The 20117-nt window shown below is 32.9% G+C and overlaps 2 protein-coding genes across 2 annotated transcripts; both read left to right on the forward strand.

Annotated features, from left to right (window-relative positions):
- The first annotated feature begins 261 nt into the window (after positions 1-261).
- On the forward strand, positions 262-2194 carry LOC142634607 (protein ACCELERATED CELL DEATH 6-like). The gene is made up of 4 exons (XM_075808904.1): positions 262-448; positions 789-1090; positions 1519-1912; positions 2112-2194. The coding sequence occupies exons 1-4, from the start codon at positions 262-264 to the stop codon at positions 2192-2194; spliced, it is 966 nt and encodes a 321-aa protein (XP_075665019.1).
- A 7672-nt stretch (positions 2195-9866) lies between these two features.
- On the forward strand, positions 9867-15231 carry LOC142634608 (protein ACCELERATED CELL DEATH 6-like). Its single transcript, XM_075808905.1, has 6 exons — positions 9867-10869; positions 11052-11834; positions 11910-11933; positions 12739-12753; positions 13652-14193; positions 14626-15231. The coding sequence occupies exons 1-6, from the start codon at positions 9867-9869 to the stop codon at positions 15229-15231; spliced, it is 2973 nt and encodes a 990-aa protein (XP_075665020.1).
- Positions 15232-20117: the final 4886 nt, after the last annotated feature.

Here is a 20117-nt window from a genome sequence, read left to right on the forward strand (position 1 = left end):
GTCTACACAATAGGGTAACTAGGGTAACTCAGAATAAAATAAGGATTACCTACCGATTCATTCCATCTCAAAATCTATCCAACCCCACCTTATCTCCAAGCAATCTCTAATGATCTTTTTGGGGTCACTAGATTTATTGGATCGTAGACCGTAATTAAAAAGTTTCTTGATACGGATGGCTATTATCCCATTCATATAGCATCCAAGAAAGGTCATATTCAGGCAGAGGAAACAGTTAGCCATGCATTGTGGGAATGTCCTATGGCCAGGAATGTATGGGCGATGGTTAGAGGGAAGCTACAGAAGTGTGGGACAAGAATACAGACCTTCCACCTCCTAGCTAGACAGCTGATGGAGAAACTCACGAGAGAAGAGCAAGAATTATGGGCGATGGTTGCATGGTCCATTTGGAATGCTAGGAACCGGTTCTACTTCGAAGATACACAGAGTCAGCCAAGTGATATTCTTAAGGGAGCCACAACTTTACTACAAGATTACCATAGGTGGAATGGGTAGATGGCCCACCATTCAGAGCACTTGAGTGTGCTATTTACGTTATTGTGTTTAAGTATTTTATTGTTCTATTCTTGTAAACGTAGTAGGTGGGATGGGTCCCAGCCATTGAAATATTGTAATGAGGGGTTTTCCCCAGTTTTATCAATACAATTCTATCTTTGAGTCAAAAAAAAAAAAAAAGTTTCTTGATACGGATGGCTATTATCCCATTCATATAGCATCCAAGAAAGGTCATATTCAGGTAATTAAAAAGTTTCTTGATAAATATCCAGATATGATTGAGTTGCTCAACGAAGAGGGTCAAAACATTTTGCACGTAGCTGCTATGTTTGGGAAAGTCAAAGTGGTAACTTATATGCTGAAAAGACATGATCTTAATGTTGAAATGCTTATCAATAATAAAGACCAAAATGGAAACACGCCTTTACATTTGGCCACCATGAAAGGGCATCCTAGGGTTGTTTGGCATTTGACATGGGACAAAAGAGTTGATTTAAAGGCTTTGAATAAAGAAGGCAACAGAGCGCTTGACATTGCATTGAACGGCAGTGGGGAAGATCCCTCATTTGGAGAGGTATGTGAACATTGAAAGGTTGACACAATTGAAAATCTTCTATCAATTTGATTTTAACCTCTTTTGTAGTAGAAAATGTTCTTCCAGAGGCAGACACCATATATGTCATAGTTATATATGTATGATATTACCACTTTATATATATATATATATATATATATATATATATATATATATATATATATATATTATTGTTTAATTAATATCTTGAAATTCTTCCATTATATTTAAAGTTTTCTTTGATTTATGATCATCTTAATATTTTGCTAAGCGTATGGGTAGTATGGATAGTCTATTGTAGACTGCAGGCCTGTGTGCATTGGACAATGACATTTAAAAATAAATAAAAATTAAAGAGATTACCATACATATTGTTCAAAGCTCATTGTTGACTGATTAAAAAAAAAAATTTCTCGTTTACCATGCAGCAATTGACATGGGAAGCCTTGAGATATGTTAGTGGCCCAAGGGAGACCCCGCAAAGTTCAAAGGTTGGAAAGGCACTAAGCGCAGACAAATACAAGGAAAGGACTGACACTCTCTTGTTGGTCGCAACCCTTGTGGCCACTGTAACTTTTGCTGCGGCTTTCACCATGCCAGGTGGCTACAACGGCCCTGGAGGAATGGCAACTTTCCTAGAAAAGCCCATGTTCCGAGTGTTCGTAATTAGCAACACCATAGCTATGTATAGCGCCATTACTGCTGTTATTGGTCCCATTTGGGCCCATTTTGGTGATCGTAAGCTGTTCATTGCTGCCTATGAGTTTAGCTTGCCAATATTGGGACTAGCTATAACAATGGTCACCTTAGCATTCATGGCAGGTAGTTATCTAGTATTGAGAGACCTCAATTGGCTTGCCTATCTAGTTTTGAGCATTGGCTCATTTTTCCTTTTCACTCTCTCGATAATATTTTTTCCACTTTTTTTACCAAATTCCTCGCCCCATCCTATCATTCGTTGCCTCCTCCGCTACCCATTTTACCTTCTGATTATGTTTACTAGATGTGACACTGATGATAGGGAAGAAGAGTAGTCTCCTCTACATATGTTGTCTGTATACGGAGTTTGGCATTGGACATGCTTGCAGCGATGGAGAACATTAATTTATTTATGTTGGTCTTTATTTTAGTCTCTTAAAATTTGCATAAACACTTCAAATAAAGATATTCAAATATCAAGTCTAAGGAGGTTGGGTTTCCTCGAAAAGGCCAGTATTGTATTTATCTTGAAATTCTGTTGTTGCTCTTATATACAACTATAGTGTATTTAGTCTGCCATTGTCATACTGTTTGGTATATTGATATGAGGCCAAAATGGCCCAATACCACAATTTTCAGAAATTTTTAGCAAAAAAACACTGTTTCGGAACTAAATAGGAAAATACCACATTTATGGTACTCGAGTTTGGCAAACTCGAGTACCATTTGGAACTCAAGTTTAAGACACTCGAGTTCCTAGAAGTTTTGCCACCGTAGCACTGCTGAGGTGGAAATTTGGCAAATAAAAAAAATAATGTGATACTTGAGCTTGGTATACTCGAGTACCATGCAACACAATACTCGAGTATAACATGCTCGAGTACCTTTTATAAATAAAATGTTGTTTATTTTATTTCTACAGTACTCGAGCTCACCAAGCTCGAGTACATTGTAACTTTTTTTTTTTTTTGGGATTATCGACAAATAAACATAAACATAAAATGTTGTTTATTTTATTTCTACAGTACTCGAGCTCACCAAGCTCGAGTACCATGTAACTTTTTTTTTTTTTTTGGATTATCGACAAATAAACATAAACATAAAATGTTGTTTATTTTAGTTCCACAGTACTCGAGCTCACCAAGCTCGAGTACCTGGTAACTTTATTTTATTTTGTTTTGGGATCATCGACAAATAAACGTAAACATAAAATGCTGTTTACTTTATTTTTACAGTACTCCAGCTCACTAAGCTCAAGTACCTTGCAACTTTTCTTTTCTTTTCTTTTTTTTGGGACTATCGACAAATAAACATAAACATAAAAATAAGTAGTTTTTTTATGTATTTATCTATTTAAATAAAAGCATTGTAAAATACAGAGATTTTAATTTCAAAATATGAATTTAATTTCTACATTAAGTAAAACTGTTCACTGTTTTCTCATAAAAATTGTTCACTCTCTTTTTTGCGTAAATTATTTTTTGTTCACTATTTAAAAAATTGTTCGCTGTTTTCTCATAAAACACCTAGTAAAATCGTGTTTTCTAAATTTAAACGCAAAATCTGAACACTTTTTCATGTTTGAATTTCACAATAATTGAATCTATTTTTCTACATTGATAAAATCTACTTCTACATTAATAAAATTTCCTCTCTGCACATCATGTTTACTGTATATTCGAATCTGCTTACTCCATTCATAAAATTTGATTTTTGCATTAAGTAAAACTGTTCACTGTTTTCTCATAAAAATTGTTCACTGTTTTCTGCATAAACTATTTCTAGCATTCTGCGTAAAATTATTTTCTGTTTAGCATTATTTAAAAAATTGTTCACTCACTTTTCTGCGTAAATTATTTTTTGTTCACTATTTAAAAAGTTGTTCGCTGTTTTCTCATACAACACCTAGTGAAATCGTGTTTTCTAAATTTAAACGCCAAATCTGGATGCTTTTTCATGTTTGAATTTTACAATAATCGAATCTATTTTTCTGCATTGATAAAATCTACTTCTACATTAATAAAATTTTCTCTCTGCACATCATGTTTACTATATATTCGAATCTGCTTATTGCATTCATAAAATTTATTTTTTGCATTAAGTAAAACTGTTCACTGTTTTCTCATAAAAATTGTTCACTGTTTTCTGCATAAACTATTTCTAGCATTCTGCGTAAAATTATTTTCTGTTCAGCATTATTTAAAATATTGTTCACTCACTTTTCTGCGTAAATTATGTTTTGTTCACTATTTAAAAAATTGTTTGTTGTTTTCTCGTAAAACACCTAGTGAAATCGTGTTTTCCAAATTTAAACGCCAAATCTAAATGCTTTTTCATGTTTGAATTTCAGAATAATCGAATCTATTTTTCTACATTGATAAAATCTACTTCTACATTAATAAAATTTTCTCTCTGCATATCATGTTTACTGTATATTCGAATCTGCTTACTGCATTCATAAAATTTATTTTTTGCATTAAGTAAAACTGTTTTCTGTTTTCTCATAAAAATTGTTCACTATTTTCTACATAAACTATTTCTAGCATTCTGCATAAAATTATTTTCTGTTTAGCATTATTTAAAATATTGTTCACTCAGTTTTCTGCGTAAATTATTTTTTGTTCACTATTTAAAAAATTGTTTGTTTTTTTCTCAGATTTGGCGTTTAAATTTAGAAAACACGATTTCACTAGGTGTTTTATGAGAAAACAGCGAACAATTTTTTAAATAGTGAACAAAAAATAATTTACACAGAAAAGTGAGTGAACAATTTTTTAAATAATGCTGAACAGAAAATAATTTTATGCACAATGCTAGAAATAGTTTATGCAGAAAACAGTGAACAATTTTTATGAGAAAACAGTGAACAGTTTTACTTAATGCGAAAAACAAATTTTATGAATGCAGTAAGCAGATTCAAATATACAGTAAATATGTTGTGTAGAGGGAAAATTTTATTAATGTAGAAGTAGATTTTATCAATGCAGAAAAATAGATTCAATTATTGTGAAATTTATGAAGTAGATTTTATCAATGCAGAAAAATAGATTCAATTATTGTGAAATTCAAACATGAAAAAGCATTTAGATTTGGCGTTTAAATTTAGAAAACACGATTTTACTAGGTGTTTTATGAGAAAACAGCGAACAATTTTTTAAATAGTGAACAGAAAATAATTTACGCAAAAAAGAGAGTGAACAATTTTTATGAGAAAATAGTGAACAGTTTTACTTAATGTAGAAATTAAATTCATATTTTGAAATTAAAATCTCTGTATTTTACAATGCTTCTATTTAAATAAATAAATACATAAAAAAGCTACTTATTTTTATGTTTATGTTTATTTGTCGATAATCCCAAAGAAAGAAAAGAAAAGAAAAGTTACAAGGTACTCGAGCTTAGTGAGCTGGAATACTATAGAAATAAAATAAACAGCATTTTATGTTTATGTTTATTTGTCGATAATCCCAAAACAAAATAAAATAAAGTTACAAGGTATTCGAGCTTGGTGAGCTCGGTACTATAGAAATAAAATAAACAACATTTTATGTTTATGTTTATTTGTCGATAATCCCAAAAAAAAAAAAGTTACAAGGTACTCGAGCTTGGTGAGCTCGAGTACTGTAGAAATAAAATAATTGACTTTTTATTTATAAAAGGTACTCGAGCATGTTATACTCGAGTATTGTGTTGCATGATACTCGAGTATACCAAGCTTGAGTACCACATTATTTTTTTATTCGCCAAATTTCCACCTCAGCAGTGCCACGGTGGCAAAACTTCTAGGAACTCGAGTGTCTTAAACTCGAGTTCCAAATGGTACTTAAACTCGAGTTCCAAATGGTACTCGAGTTTGGCAAACTCGAGTACCATAAAAGTGGTATTTCACTATTTAGTTTCGAAACAGTGTTTTTTTGCTAAAAATTTCTGAAAATTGTGGTATTGGGCCATTTTGGCCTTGATATGACGTATGTTTTGGTTACAAATGTTAAGGACTCACTATATTAACAACTCTATTGATGTTGTACGTTATGGTTATTGTAAGGAAATTTAGAATCTTGGTTGAAAATATATCAATATTAATCAACTTGTTAAATCAATCAGTCATATAAACTCAAAATGATTTTTAGGTTAATTCCCATGAAGCAACTGCCATATGAAAAATAATAGCAACCAAACAATTAACATAACATATAGTGATGCAGGAAAAATTATTCCAAAGTAAAAAAAAAAAAAAAATCCGAGGGCTTAACCACCAACCCCAAAAGCAAAACATATCCACTATATAGAATTTAAGTTTCCAAATAGAAAAATCCTACTCTAATTTACTACCTCATATAAAACTTACTAGCATTACCCAATGCAGCTCTAAATTAAGGAACTCTTCTATATATAGGTGTGAAGGACTCTTCTATTAAGGGACTCTTCTATACAATCAAAGGTGATAGGAATCAAATGATCCTTAGTCTCTCTTACTCTCAATCTAGTAGTTTTTTGAGGGAACTAGGCCTCCAATGATTCTATAAGGGAATCAACCTCCAATAGCATCTCAAAGAGAACTATTCAATGTATTATTCTTCAATGAATCCACATTATAATCAATGTTTAGTCTTACACCCTACTCACTAACTAGCAGAGTACAATACATTGCAGCTTAGTCACTTAGCTAACCAAGTCCAAACTTCTAATGTATTACTTAACTAACTCAACTAACTTTGTACAAGCATCCCCTGCACCTCTATACAAGCATCCATTGCATCTAAATACAACAACAATACACTACACCAGATAGTAGTAATACTTATTCCAGAGCCTTAACAAAAGGCCTCCCAAACAAAAAACAAAAAAAAGAAATAGCAAACTTTTTTTCCAACAAATGAGTGTGAAGGATTTGAACCGAAGGTTTTTCTCATGAGAGAGATCAAACATTTCCACAAAATCACTAGGTTTTAAATAATTAGGTTGTAAACATTCCTCTATAAATTAACATAGCTACATATTTTAAAAATCTAATAATTGGATTGCATCTCCAGTATGTGGTTAACACATATGTTAAATTTCGTGCCAATTACTATTTGATCATACAAATGTTAAAATTTCAAATTTTTATAATCTAAAATTGTGTTTAAAAATTAAATTTATTGATTGAATCATAAATAATATCCAATTTGAACGAAATTTGATATGCATGTTAGGAACCTACGGAACATGAAATTTAATGGTTAAATTTTCAAAATTCACAAAAAAAAAAATGATATATATGAGAAATTTGAAAAGTTTCCACCAAATTAGTTTGGAAAGAAACTTTGTTCTTGTTCTCCCTAACCTTCCTCACCTTTGCCTTTGACACAAACACAAAAAATAAATAAAAATAAAAATAAAAATCTATCCAACCACAACATATATCCAAGTAGCTCTAATGATTCAATCTGATAGCGCCATGTGGTTAGTCTAAAGTCTAGACAATAGGGTAACTCAGAACAAAATTGGGATTAAATACCGATTCGTTCCATCTCAAATCTCTATCCAACCCTCAATAAAAAAAATTAAAAAAAAAATCTATCCAACCCCACCTGATATCCAAGTAATCTCTAATGATCCAATCGGATGGCTCCATGTGTTATTAGCTATTCTTGTCTTTGTTCTTCGAACAAAGTTAGATTGCATATTCTTATTATATTATTAATGCGTGTAAAATTTAAAGAATATCAAAGATCAATTGCGATTTCATCGAACAAATGTTCAAATTTCACATTTTTATAATTTAAAATTGTGTGTAAAAAATAAAATTCTTGATTGAATTGTAAATAATATCCAATTTGAACGAAATTTAATATGTATGTTAGGAACATACGGAACATAAAATTCAAGGATTAAATTTTCAAAATTCACAAAAAAAAGATATCAATGATAGATTTGAAAAGTTTCTCTCCAAACTAGTTTGGAAAGAAACTCTACAAACTCCTCATGTATTTATATATTGAGCGTGAATTTTGAAAATCTAACCGTTAGAGTTCATGTTCTTATTATATTCTTCATGCATTTAAAATTTCAATAAAATCAAAGATTAATTGCTATTTCATCAAGTAAATCTTAAAATTTCAAATTTTTATGATATAAAATTGTGTATAAAAATATGTTTATTGATCGAATAGTAAATAATATCCAATTGTAACGAAATTTGATATGTATGTTAAGAACATAAGGAAAATGAAATTTATCAGTTAGATTTTCAAAATTCATACAAAAGAAGAGATGTATGATAAATTTGAAAAGTTTCCCTCTAAACTAGTTTGGAGAGAAACTTTGTTCTTGTTCTTTCTAACCTTCCTCTCTACTTTAACATGCACAAACCAAAAAAAAAAAAAAAAATCTATCCTACTGCAATTTATATCCAAGAAATCTCTAATGATCCAGTCAGATGACGCCATGTTGTTAGTCTATAGTCTACACAATAGGGCAACTCAGAACAAAATAGAGATTACCTACCAATTCATTCCATCTCAAATCTTTATCCAACTCCCAAAAAAAAAAAAAAAAAAAAACTCTATCCAACCCCCCGTTATATCCAAGCATTCTCTAATGATCGAATCGGATGGCTCCATGTTATTAGCTACTCTTGTCTTTGTTCTCCGAACAAAGTTTGTCTTCAAACTAGTTTAGAGAGAAACTCTATGAACTACTCATGTATTTCTATATTGAGTGCAAGTTTTTAAAATCTAGCCATTAGTTTGTATTTTCCTGTTATATTCTTCATGCATGTAAAATTTCAATAAGATTAAAGATCAATTGTTGTCTCATCAACAAATGTAAAATTTTCAAAATTTTATGATCTAAAATTGTGTATAAAAAATAAGTTTATTAATCCAATAGTAAATAATATCTAATTTGAACAAAATTTGATACGCATGTTAAGAACAAAAGAGACATGAAATTTAGCGGTTAGATTTTCAAAATTCACAAAAAAGAGATATATTAGAAATTTGAAAAGTTTCCCTCCAAACGAGTTTGGAGAGAAACTTTGTTCTTGTTCTCCCTAACCTTCCTCTCCTTTGCCATTGACACGCGCGCGCACACACACAAAATTCAACCGCACCTTATATGCAGGCAATCTCTAATGATTCAATCGGATGGCGCCGTGTGGTTAGTCTATAGTCTGCACAATAGGGTAACTCAGAACAAAATAGGGATTACCTATCGATTCTATGATTCATTCCATCTCAAATCTCTATCCAACCCTCAATCACAAAAAAAAAAAAAAAAATCTATCCAACCCCACCTTATATCCAAGCAATCTCGAATGATCCAATCGGAAGGCTCCACGTTTTTAGCTAATCTTGCCTTTTCCACCTTCTATCCAAGAAATCTCTAATGATCCAATCAGATGGCTCCATGTTATTAGCTACTCTTGTCTTTGTTCTCCCTAACCTTCCTCTCTGCCTTCGACAAGCACAAAAAAAAAAAAAAAAAAAAAATCTATCCAACTGCACCTTATATCCAAGCAATCTCTAATGATCCAATCGGATGGCGCCATGTGGTTTGTCTACACTCTACACAACAGGGTAACTCAAAACAAAATAAGGATTACCTACTGATTCATTCCATCTCAAATCTCTATCCAACCCTCAATCAAAAAAAAAAACTTTCCAACCCCACCTTATATCCAAGCAATATCTAATGATCCAATTGGATGGCTCCATGCTATTAAGTACTCTTGTCTTTGTCACCTTATATCCAAGTAACTCTAATGATCCAATTGGATGGCGCCATGTTGTTAGTCTATAGTTTACACAATAGGGCAACTCAGAACAAAATAGGGATTACCTACCAATTCATTCCATCTCAAATCTCTATCCAACCCAACCTTATCTCCAAGCAATCTCTAATGATCTTTTTGGGGTCACTAGATTTATTGGATCGTAGACCGTAATTAGTCATAGTGTTGAGGGCAATTATGAAAATAACGACTTAAGAAGAGCACTTGAGCGCGCTATTTAAGCAGCTTAGCAGGGCATTCAAAGCAAAAAACAAGGCATTCAAAGATCAATTGTTTAGCAATCTTTGAACAAGCAAGGGGATGGAGGTGTCCTCAGTGCCAACGAAGGATGGTTCCATTGCTGAAATGAATACACAGCATGATAATGCAATGCAAGAAGATCCTAAATGGCACTATGATTCCATCATAACAAAATTGCGAGATGCAGAATGTTCTCTTCTCCTTGAAAGATTCTTCGACTCAAATACACTTCTTCATGTTGCAGCAAGCTTAGGCCATGATCAGATCGTAGAAGCGATCCTCTCGAAACAACAGTGCCAGCAAGAACTTTTATCGGCAACGAACTCCACTGGCGACCTTCCTCTTCATGTAGCTGCAAATGCTGGGCATCTGCCTATAGTCGTTCAATTTTTGGGCAGGCCGTGTCGCAAGCATCAAGAACTTTTAAAGGCACAAAACTCCAATGGCGACCTTCCTCTTCATTTAGCTGCAAATGCTGGGCATCTATCCATAGTTCAACATCTGGTCAAGTCTCACCTGTATCAGGAACTTTTAATGGTAAAAAACTCCAATGGCGACCTCCCTCTTCATGTAGCTGCCAATGCTGGTCATCTGTCCATAGTTCAACAATTGGTCGAGCCTTCTCACCAGTGTCGAGAACTTTTAATGGCAAAAAACTCCAATGGCGACCATCCTCTTCATGTAGCTGCAAATGCTGGGCATCTGTCTATAGTTCAATATTTGTTCTCATTTTCTTACGAGTACCAAGAACAATTAAATTCAGAGAACTCAGAAGCCAGTGACGACCCTGGTTCAGTTGAGTCCTCTATAAAGCAGCAGCTAAATGATTTAACTTCTAAACTACTATGGGGGAAAAATTATGAGGGGAATACTCCTCTGCACCTGGCCTTGATAAAAAAATATGAAGAGGTGGACGTGAATTTGAAATCCAAGTACAACGAGGTGGCTGAGTTTTTAATTGAAAAAGATCCAGCAGTGTGCAATTATAGGAATAAAGCAAGCAAGAATCCTCGACGTTTGGCAGAAGAAGCTAAAGATGAGGACCTTTCGAAGCTCATATCTGGTAAGTCACCACCCAGATATGCAGGGCACGCTGACATTTTTTGTCTTTAATAAACAAAACGGTCAAAATTTCCGACTTCACTTAGCCAAACGCTAAAAAAATTTCAATTTTTACTGTGTCTAATATTATATACTGGGTGAAAACTTCATGATTACAATGAAATTTTGCTCTCTTGATTACAGATTTGGCACCGCCAGAACGTACTAAAAGGGGAGGCGCCGCTATTCCAAAAAATATATTAGAGCGTAGGCCCGAAGATAAGCCGAAAAAGATAGTTCCCCGCAAATGCAACTCAATAAAAGTTACAAGCATGGATGGTGAATTGTACAAGGCTGTGAGGCGTCGGGATATTGATTTTATCCTAAAAAAAGCGCAAGATCCAGAACATTCTGCTCTCTCTGACAAAACCCCCGAACTAAATACGATCCTTCATCTTGCTGCTGCAAGCTCAGGCGATCATCAATTTGTAGAATCGATCCTGGAGATCCAACCGTGCCAAAAATTTGTTACGGAAAAGAACTCCAATGGCGACCTTCCTCTTCATGTAGCTGCAAGTGCTGGGAATGTACAAATAGTGGAACATTTAGTCAAGTGGTCTGACAAGCACTTGAAAGATCACTGTAATTGTGTACCACTAGTGGAGAAAAATATGGAGGAGAATACTCCTTTGCACCTAGCCTTGATAAAAAAGGTGGCCAAGTACAATAAGGTGGCCAAGTTCTTGGTTGAGAAATGTCCAGAAGTGTCCTTTTATCCAAATAAGGAACGCAAGTCTCCTCTCTATTTGGCGGCAGAAGGAGGAGATGAGGAACTCGTGAAGCTCATGATAACTACAAACTGCCTGCCACATGGAAAATCAATTGTGCACGCTGCCCTTTATTATCTCAGGGCAATTGACCTGCAATATGGCAGGTCAATTGTTCACACCGCCATTTATGGTTCGTTTACTGCGAGGAAATTTTGGTGTCTCAACACACATGCTGCATCTTTTCTTTGCCCTTCAATGTGTCTCAATACAAATACAGGTATACATTGATTAGTTCATTTGAGTGCTAACATTTATGGTCTGTTCGATTAAGTGGATTTTAGGCAAAATGAAGAGAAAAAGAGGAAGGAAAGAAATTTATTGGAGTGTTTGTTTTGGTGGATTTGTGGAATGAAAACTGATGGAATGAAAAGATTGTGTTACATTTTGTTTTATTTAATAGGGACATACTTGTAAATTTATACTAATTTAATTTTTTATCATCTTATTTTTCTTCTCAACCAAATAAATGTATTTTTCTTTTCTACACTTTTCCATTGTCTCAACTAACTACATATGAGAGGAAATTAAATTTTTTCTATGCTTCTACTTTTTTTATCTCTTCAAAATTTTCCATTCTCTCATATTTTTTCATTTTTCCAACCAAATGGACTCTTATAGTTCCTTTAACACAAGGAAAATAGACAATTATCAATTTTAGGGTGTCTCAATACACATATTTTTCTTTTCCCCTTATATGTATCTCAATACAAACACAGGTAAACATTGATTAGGTCTATTTATTTTTTAAAACCAACTGTTCACACTACAATTATGGTTCCTCTTTGCCAAGAGGAAAATATGTAATTTTCTATTTTAGGGTGTCTCAATATATGCGTTTTTTTTCCCTTTTCCTCTTTAATGTGTCTCAACTCTCAATACATATAGTCACATACATGTAAACATTGATTAGATGACGACGATTATTATTATTATTATTATTATTTCCAAGATCATCCCTGTCCTTGCTCTAATTGTAAAAGGATCACAAAAGTTGAAGTCTGAGGGATTGGGTCTAGTTATGTTATATTAAATTTCATTTCCTTTATTTTTCTTTATATGAGGCTCCCACTCAAATGTGTATATAGAATAATCTCTCTTTCACTTGTGAGTTATAATATATATATATATATATATATATATATATATATATATATATATATATATATATATATAAGACCACAAGTTATTACACACCCTTATATATATATATATATAAGACCACAAGTTATTACACACCCTTGTCACAGCTCTGCAGTGTGATTAATTGTAAGTAGTGGATAAAAAATTCTCTTCATATAAAAGTGGCAAATAGCTAGTCACATGTTGTGGTGCTAGAATTATTGTTGAGTCCTTGCCTCTCTTTGGGTCTTGAGACCCCTCTTTGTGGACCATGAAAATATCTTCCCCTAAACCATGAAGATGAATTGATCACTACAAGAAAAAAAAAGAAAAAAAAAAAGCCTATTACAAGGAAATTAATGTTGTCTCCACATCCCTTTGTTCCAATTTCAAATCTTCGATGTTGTAGGATACTATAATCCCAGTTTGCAAAATTGATCTAGTTCATTGTAAAGACGCTCACCTAATAGAGTTGGTGAGCGTTTGGGAAGCGTTGCATTTGTGCGTTTGTGAGTTTTGCTGAAAAATGTGGGTCCCATGATACTGTTCATAGACCCACAAAAGTTATTTATACACAAAATTTAATATAAATTTGGGTCTCATAACGCTATTTATACATTTAAAAATTATTTTACTATAATATTTTCAGTTTTCAACAAATAAGTGATATCTAAACGCACCCTTAGAGTAGAATTGCACTCTAAATCTTAGGATTGTAGTCTAAAGGCGATTCTTATAATACAATATGTCACAACAATATTATATTTTGGTTATATATATATATATATTCAACACCGTGTTCATAGCTCAATATTGTTGACTAATTATATTTTATTTCAATTGTCATTAATGTTTGTGTACCAGATATCCTAGATACTGTTTTGAAAAGCCTACCAGATGATATCCTCAAAGAGAAAGACGATAAAGGCACGACTCCTCTTTTCTATGCTGCATCAATGGGTTATCTTGACGGTGTTGAAATCTTACTAAAAAAACCTACAAAATGTTGTGCATATGAGAGAGATACGGATGGCTATTATCCCATTCATATAGCATCCAAGAAAGGTCATATTCAGGTAATTAAAAAGTTTCTTGATAAATATCCAGATATGATTGAGTTGCTCAACGAAGAGGGTCAAAACATTTTGCACGTAGCTGCTATGTACGGGAAAGTCAAAGTGGTAACTTATATGCTGAAAAGACATGAAATGCTTATCAATAATAAAGACCAAAATGGAAACACGCCTTTACATTTGGCCACCATGAAAGGGCATCCTAGGGTTGTTTGGCATTTGACATGGGACAAAAGAGTTGATTTAAAGGCTTTGAATAAAGAAGGCAAGAGAGCGCTTGACATTGCACTGAACGACAGTGGGAAAGATCCCTCATTTGGAGAGGTATGTGAACATTGAAAGGTTGACACAATTGAAAATATTCTATCAATTTGATTTAAACCTCTTTTGTGATAGAAAATTTTCTTCCAGAGGCAGACACTATATATGTCATAGTTATATATGTATGATATTACCACTTTATGTCATAGTTATATATGTATGATATTACCACTTTATATATATATATATAAAAATTATTGTTTAATCAATATCTTGAAATTCTTCCATTATATTAAAAGTTTTCTTTGATTTATGATCATCTTAATATTTTGCTAAGCGTATGGGTAGTATGGATAGTCTATTGTAGACTGCAGGCCTGTGTGCATTGGACAATGACATTTAAAAAATAAATAAAAATTAAAGAAATTAACATACATATTGTTCAAAGCTCATTGTTGACTGATTAAAAAAAAAAATTTCTTGTTTACCATGCAGCAATTGACATGGGAAGCCTTGAGATATGTTAGTGGCCCAAGGGAGACCCCGCAAAGTTCAAAGGTTGGAAAGACACTAAGCGCAGACAAATACAAAGAAAGGACTGACAGTCTCTTGTTGGTAGCAACCCTTGTGGCCACTGTAACTTTTGCTGCGGCTTTCACCATGCCAGGTGGCTACAACGGCCCTGGAGGAATGGCAACTTTCCTAGAAAAGCCCATGTTCCAAGTGTTCGTAATTAGCAACACTATAGCTATGTATAGCGCCATTACTGCTGTTATTGGTCTCATTTGGGCCCATTTAGGTGATCTTAAGCTGTTCATTGCTGCCTATGAGTTTAGCTTGCCAATATTGGGACTAGCTATAACAATGGTCACCTTAGCATTCATGGCAGGTAGTTATCTAGTATTGAGAGACCTCAATTGGCTTGCCTATCTAGTTTTGGGCATTGGCTCATTTTTCCTTTTCACTCTCTCGATAATATTTTTTCCACTTTTTTTACCAAATTCCTCGCCCCATCCTATCATTCGTTGCCTCCTCCGCTACCCATTTTACCTTCTGATTATGTTTACTAGATGTGACACTGATGATAGGGAAGAAGAATAGGCTCCTCTACATATGTTGTCTGTATACGGACTTGGCATTGGACATGCTTGCAGAGATGGAGAACATTAATTTATTTAAGTTGGTCTTTATTTTAGTCTCTTAAAATTTGCATAAACACTTCAAATAAAGATATTCAAATATCAAGTCTAAGGAGGTTGGGTTTCCTCGAAAAGGCCAGTATTGTAATTATCTTGAAATTCTGTTGTTGCTCTTATATACAACTATAGTGTATTTAGTCTGCCATTGTCATACTGTTTGGTATATTGATATGACGTATGTTTTGATTACAAATGTTAAGGACTCACTATATTAACAACTCTATTGATGTTGTACGTTATGGTTACTGTAAGGAAATTTAGAATCTTGGTTGAAAATACATCAATATTAATCAACTTGTTAAATTAATCAGTTATATAAACTCAAAATGATTTTTAGGTTAATTCCCACGAAGCAACTGCCATATGAAAAATAATAGCAACCAAACAATTAACATAACATATAGTGATGCAGAAAAAATTATTCCAAAGTAAAAAAAAAAAAATCTGAGGGCTTAACCACCAACCCCAAAAGCAAAACATATCCACTATATAGAATTTAAGTTTCCCAATAGAAAAATCCTACTCTAATTATTATTATTTTCAATCAGATAGTCCTACTCAATGTAGCACAATTTATTTATTGATAAGGAAATGTAGCACAATTAGTTTAAAAGGCTATAGCTTATTAGCTTTTGGTGATGGTCTGTCATACTTGGTCAGGCTTGCATTATACCACGTCTTTCAAAACTGACGAAACAAGGACAGAGTCTTCCACTAAACCAATTTGAAGGTACGTGTTTCAACCTTCTACGTGTTAAGTCAAATCGATATTCAAATATAATTTTAGTAACATGGCCTACTTAAAAGTCACATAATTCATGTAAAACATATCCCCAAACTATTGCCTGAAGAGGGTTGCTGAACCCAACTCCATTCATTTGATTCAATTCTAAACTACCACTGAATAAAAATAAAAGTGGCAAATATAAATCATATAATTGTGACACAAGCACAATTTCACAATTTGGCTTATGTTATATCTTCTTTTTTCCAGCATGAGCAAATTAAAAAATGTTATTTAAGAGAGGGTTGGAAAGATAAGAGAGTGTGTGGACTTGGGGACACAAAAGGCCAACATCATAGGTTTCAGTCTAATTAAATGCTTTTCTTTAATCTTCAGAACTAAGAACCATAACCACACATTGTTGTTAGGTTTCCAAAAGTTTTAACATTTATGAATGATCAATACTTGTCGTTCTAAATTGAAGACAAACTCATGATGCACGCAAGAGAGATTTTTCTTATAATATGTTTAGTGTCAAAAACTCATAATGTAAGCCTCACATTTTGTGAACATTCAAGCAGTGAAAATTCCTCAACTATTACCTGAAGAGGATTGTAGAATCCAACTCCATTTATTTGTTGCAATTCTAGACTACCACTGAATAAAATTGGCAGACATAAAATCATATAATTTTGACACAAACACAATTTCACAATTTGGCTTATGTTATATCTTCCTTATTCTAGCATGTGTAAATTAATAAATGATATTTAAGAGAAGGTTGGAAAGATAAGAGTGTGTGGATTTGGGGACACAAGAGATCAATATCTTAGGTCTCAATCTAATTAAATGGTTCCCTTTAATCTTCGGAAATAAGAATCATGACTACACACTGTTGTTAGGTTTCCAAAAGTCTTAACATTTATGAAGGATCGATACTTGTCATTCAAAATAGAAGACAAACTCGTGAAGCACGTAAGAGACAAATTTTTCTTATAATATGTTTACTGTCAAAAACTCAAAATGTAAGCCTCAACATTTTGTGAGTATTCAAGTAGAGAAAAGTCCCCAACTATTGCCTGAAGAGGGTTGCAGAATCCAAACCATTTATTTGATGCAATTCTAAATTAGCAATGAATAAAAGTAGCTGATATAAATTATATAATTGTGACACAAGCACAATTTTACAATTTGGCTTATGTTATATCTTCTTTTTTCCAGCATGTGTAAATTAAAAAATGATATTTAAGAGATGGTTGGAAAGATAAGAGAGTGTGTGGATTTGGAGACACAAAAGGCCAACATCTTAGGTCTCAATCTAATTAAATGCTTTTCTTTAATCTTCAGAACTAAGAATCATGACTACACTCTGTTGTTAGGTTTCCAAAAGTCTTAACATCTATGAACAATTGACACTTGTCATTCTAAATAGAAGACAAACTCATGATGCACGCGAGAGATAGATTTTTCTTATAATATGTTTATTGCCAAAAACTCATAATGTAAGCCTCAACATTTTATGAACATTCAAGCTGTGAAAAGTCCCCAACTATTGCCTGTAGAGGGTTGCAGAATCCAAACAGTTTTATTTGATGCAATTCAGAATTAGCAATGAATAAAAGTGGTTGATATAAATTATAAAATTGTGACACAAGCACAATTTTACAATTTGCCTTATGTTATATCATCTTTTTTCCACCATGTGTAAATTGAAAAATGATATTTAAGAGAGGGTTGGAAAGATAAGAGAGTGTGGATTTGGAGACACAAGAGGTCAATATCTTAGGTCTCAATCTAGTTAAATGTTTTTCTTTAATCTTCAGAACTAAGAATCATGACTACACACTATTGTTAAGTTTCTAAAAGTCGTAACATTTATGAATGATTGATACTTGTCATACTAAATAGAAGTCAAACTCGTGATGCACACGAGAGACAGATTTTTCTTATAATATGTTTACTGTCAAAAACTCAAAATTTAAGCCTCAACATTTTGTGACCATTCAAGTAGTGAAAAGTCTCCAACTATTGCCAAAAGAGGGTTGCAGAATCCAACCCCATTTATTTGATGCAGTAATGAACTACCACTAAATAAAAGTGGCAGATATAAATCACATAATTGTGACACAAGCATGATTTTACAATTTGGCTTATGTTATATCTTCTTTTTTCCAGCATGAGCAAATTAAAAAAATGATATTTAAGAGAGGGTTGGAAAGATGAGAGTGTGTGGATTTGGGGACACAAAAGGCCAACATCTTAGGTCTCAATCTAATTAAATGCTTTTCTTTAATCTTCAAAACTAAGAATCATGACCACACATTGTTGTTTGGCTTCCAAAAGTTCTAACATTTATGAATGATCAATACTTGTCGTTCTAAATTGAAGACAAACTCGTGATGCACTCAAGAGATAGATTACTGTCAAAAACTCGTGATGCTTGTCATACTAAATAGAAGTCAGACTCATGATGCACGCGAGAGACAGATTTTTCTTATAATATGTTTACTGTCAAAAACTCAAAATTTAAGCCTCAACATTTTGTGACCATTCAAGTAGTGAAAAGTCTCCAACTATTGCCAAAAGAGGGTTGCAGAATCCAACCCCATTTATTTGATGCAGTAATGAACTACCACTAAATAAAAGTGGCAGATATAAATCACATAATTGTGACACAAGCATAATTTTACAATTTGGCTTATGTTATATCTTCTTTTTTCCAGCATGAGCAAATTAAAAAAATGATATTTAAGAGAGGGTTGGAAAGATGAGAGTGTGTGGATTTGGGGACACAAAAGGCCAACATCTTAGGTCTCAATCTAATTAAATGCTTTTCTTTAATCTTCAAAACTAAGAATCATGACCACACATTGTTGTTTGGCTTCCAAAAGTTCTAACATTTATGAATGATCAATACTTGTCGTTCTAAATTGAAGACAAACTCGTGATGCACTCAAGAGATAGATTACTGTCAAAAACTCGTGATGCTTGTCATACTAAATAGAAGTCAGACTCATGATGCACGCGAGATACAGATTTTTCTTATAATATGTTTACTGTCAAAAACTCAAAATTTAAGCCTCAACATTTTGTGACCATTCAAGTAGTGAAAAGTCTCCAACTATTGCCAAAAGAGGGTTGCAGAATCCAACCCCATTTATTTGATGCAGTAATGAACTACCACTAAATAAAAGTGGCAGATATAAATCACATAATTGTGATACAAGCATAATTTTACAATTTGGCTTATGTTATATCTTTTTTTTTCCAGCATGAGCAAATTAAAAAAATGATATTTAAGAGAGGGTTGGAAAGATGAGAGTGTGTGGATTTGGGGACACAAAAGGCCAACATCTTAGGTCTCAATCTAATTAAATGCTTTTCTTTAATCTTCAAAACTAAGAATCATGACCACACATTGTTGTTTGGCTTCCAAAAGTTCTAACATTTATGAATGATCAATACTTGTCGTTCTAAATTGAAGACAAACTCGTGATGCACTCAAGAGATAGATTACAGTCAAAAACTCGTGATGCTTGTCATACTAAATAGAAGTCAAACTCGTGATGCACGCGAGAGACAGATTTTTCTTATAATATGTTTACTGTCAAAAACTCAAAATTTAAGCCTCAACATTTTGTGACCATTCAAGTAGTGAAAAGTCTCCAACTATTGCCAAAAGAGGGTTGCAGAATCCAACCCCATTTATTTGATGCAGTAATGAACTACCACTAAATAAAAGTGGCAGATATAAATCACATAATTGTGACTCAAGCATAATTTTACAATTTGGCTTATGTTATATCTTCTTTTTTCCAGCATGAGCAAATTAAAAAAAATGATATTTAAGAGAGGGTTGGAAAGATAAGAGTGTGTGGATTTGGGGAAACAAAAAGCCAACATCTTAGTCAAATTGATTAAATGATTTGTAATAATCCTATTGGCTGAGTATATGGTTTATGATAAGGTGGCATGCATTTTATTTAATTCAAATTCAAATCATTTTTTAATTTATGATAGAATAAGCATAAGAAATCAGATTCCAATTGAAAATGGAAATAGAT

Source organism: Castanea sativa, chromosome 5, assembly GCF_040712315.1.
Source record: "Castanea sativa cultivar Marrone di Chiusa Pesio chromosome 5, ASM4071231v1".
NCBI classification, from domain to species: domain Eukaryota; kingdom Viridiplantae; phylum Streptophyta; class Magnoliopsida; order Fagales; family Fagaceae; genus Castanea; species Castanea sativa.

What these genes read in the sequence shown, in the direction of transcription:
- LOC142634607 (XM_075808904.1), top strand. Translation starts at nt 262, where the DNA reads ATGGCCAGGAATGTATGGGCGATGGTTAGAGGGAAGCTACAGAAGTGT. An exon ending in CTACTTCGAAGATACACAGA is followed by an intron (nt 449 to 788) that starts GTCAGCCAAGTG and finishes ATAAATATCCAG; the next exon opens with ATATGATTGAGTTGCTCAAC. An exon ending in AAGATCCCTCATTTGGAGAG is followed by an intron (nt 1,091 to 1,518) that starts GTATGTGAACAT and finishes TTTACCATGCAG; the next exon opens with CAATTGACATGGGAAGCCTT.
- LOC142634608 (XM_075808905.1), top strand. Translation starts at nt 9,867, where the DNA reads ATGGAGGTGTCCTCAGTGCCAACGAAGGATGGTTCCATTGCTGAAATG. An exon ending in CCTTTCGAAGCTCATATCTG is followed by an intron (nt 10,870 to 11,051) that starts GTAAGTCACCAC and finishes TCTTGATTACAG; the next exon opens with ATTTGGCACCGCCAGAACGT. An exon ending in TACTGCGAGGAAATTTTGGT is followed by an intron (nt 11,835 to 11,909) that starts GTCTCAACACAC and finishes TACATTGATTAG; the next exon opens with TTCATTTGAGTGCTAACATT.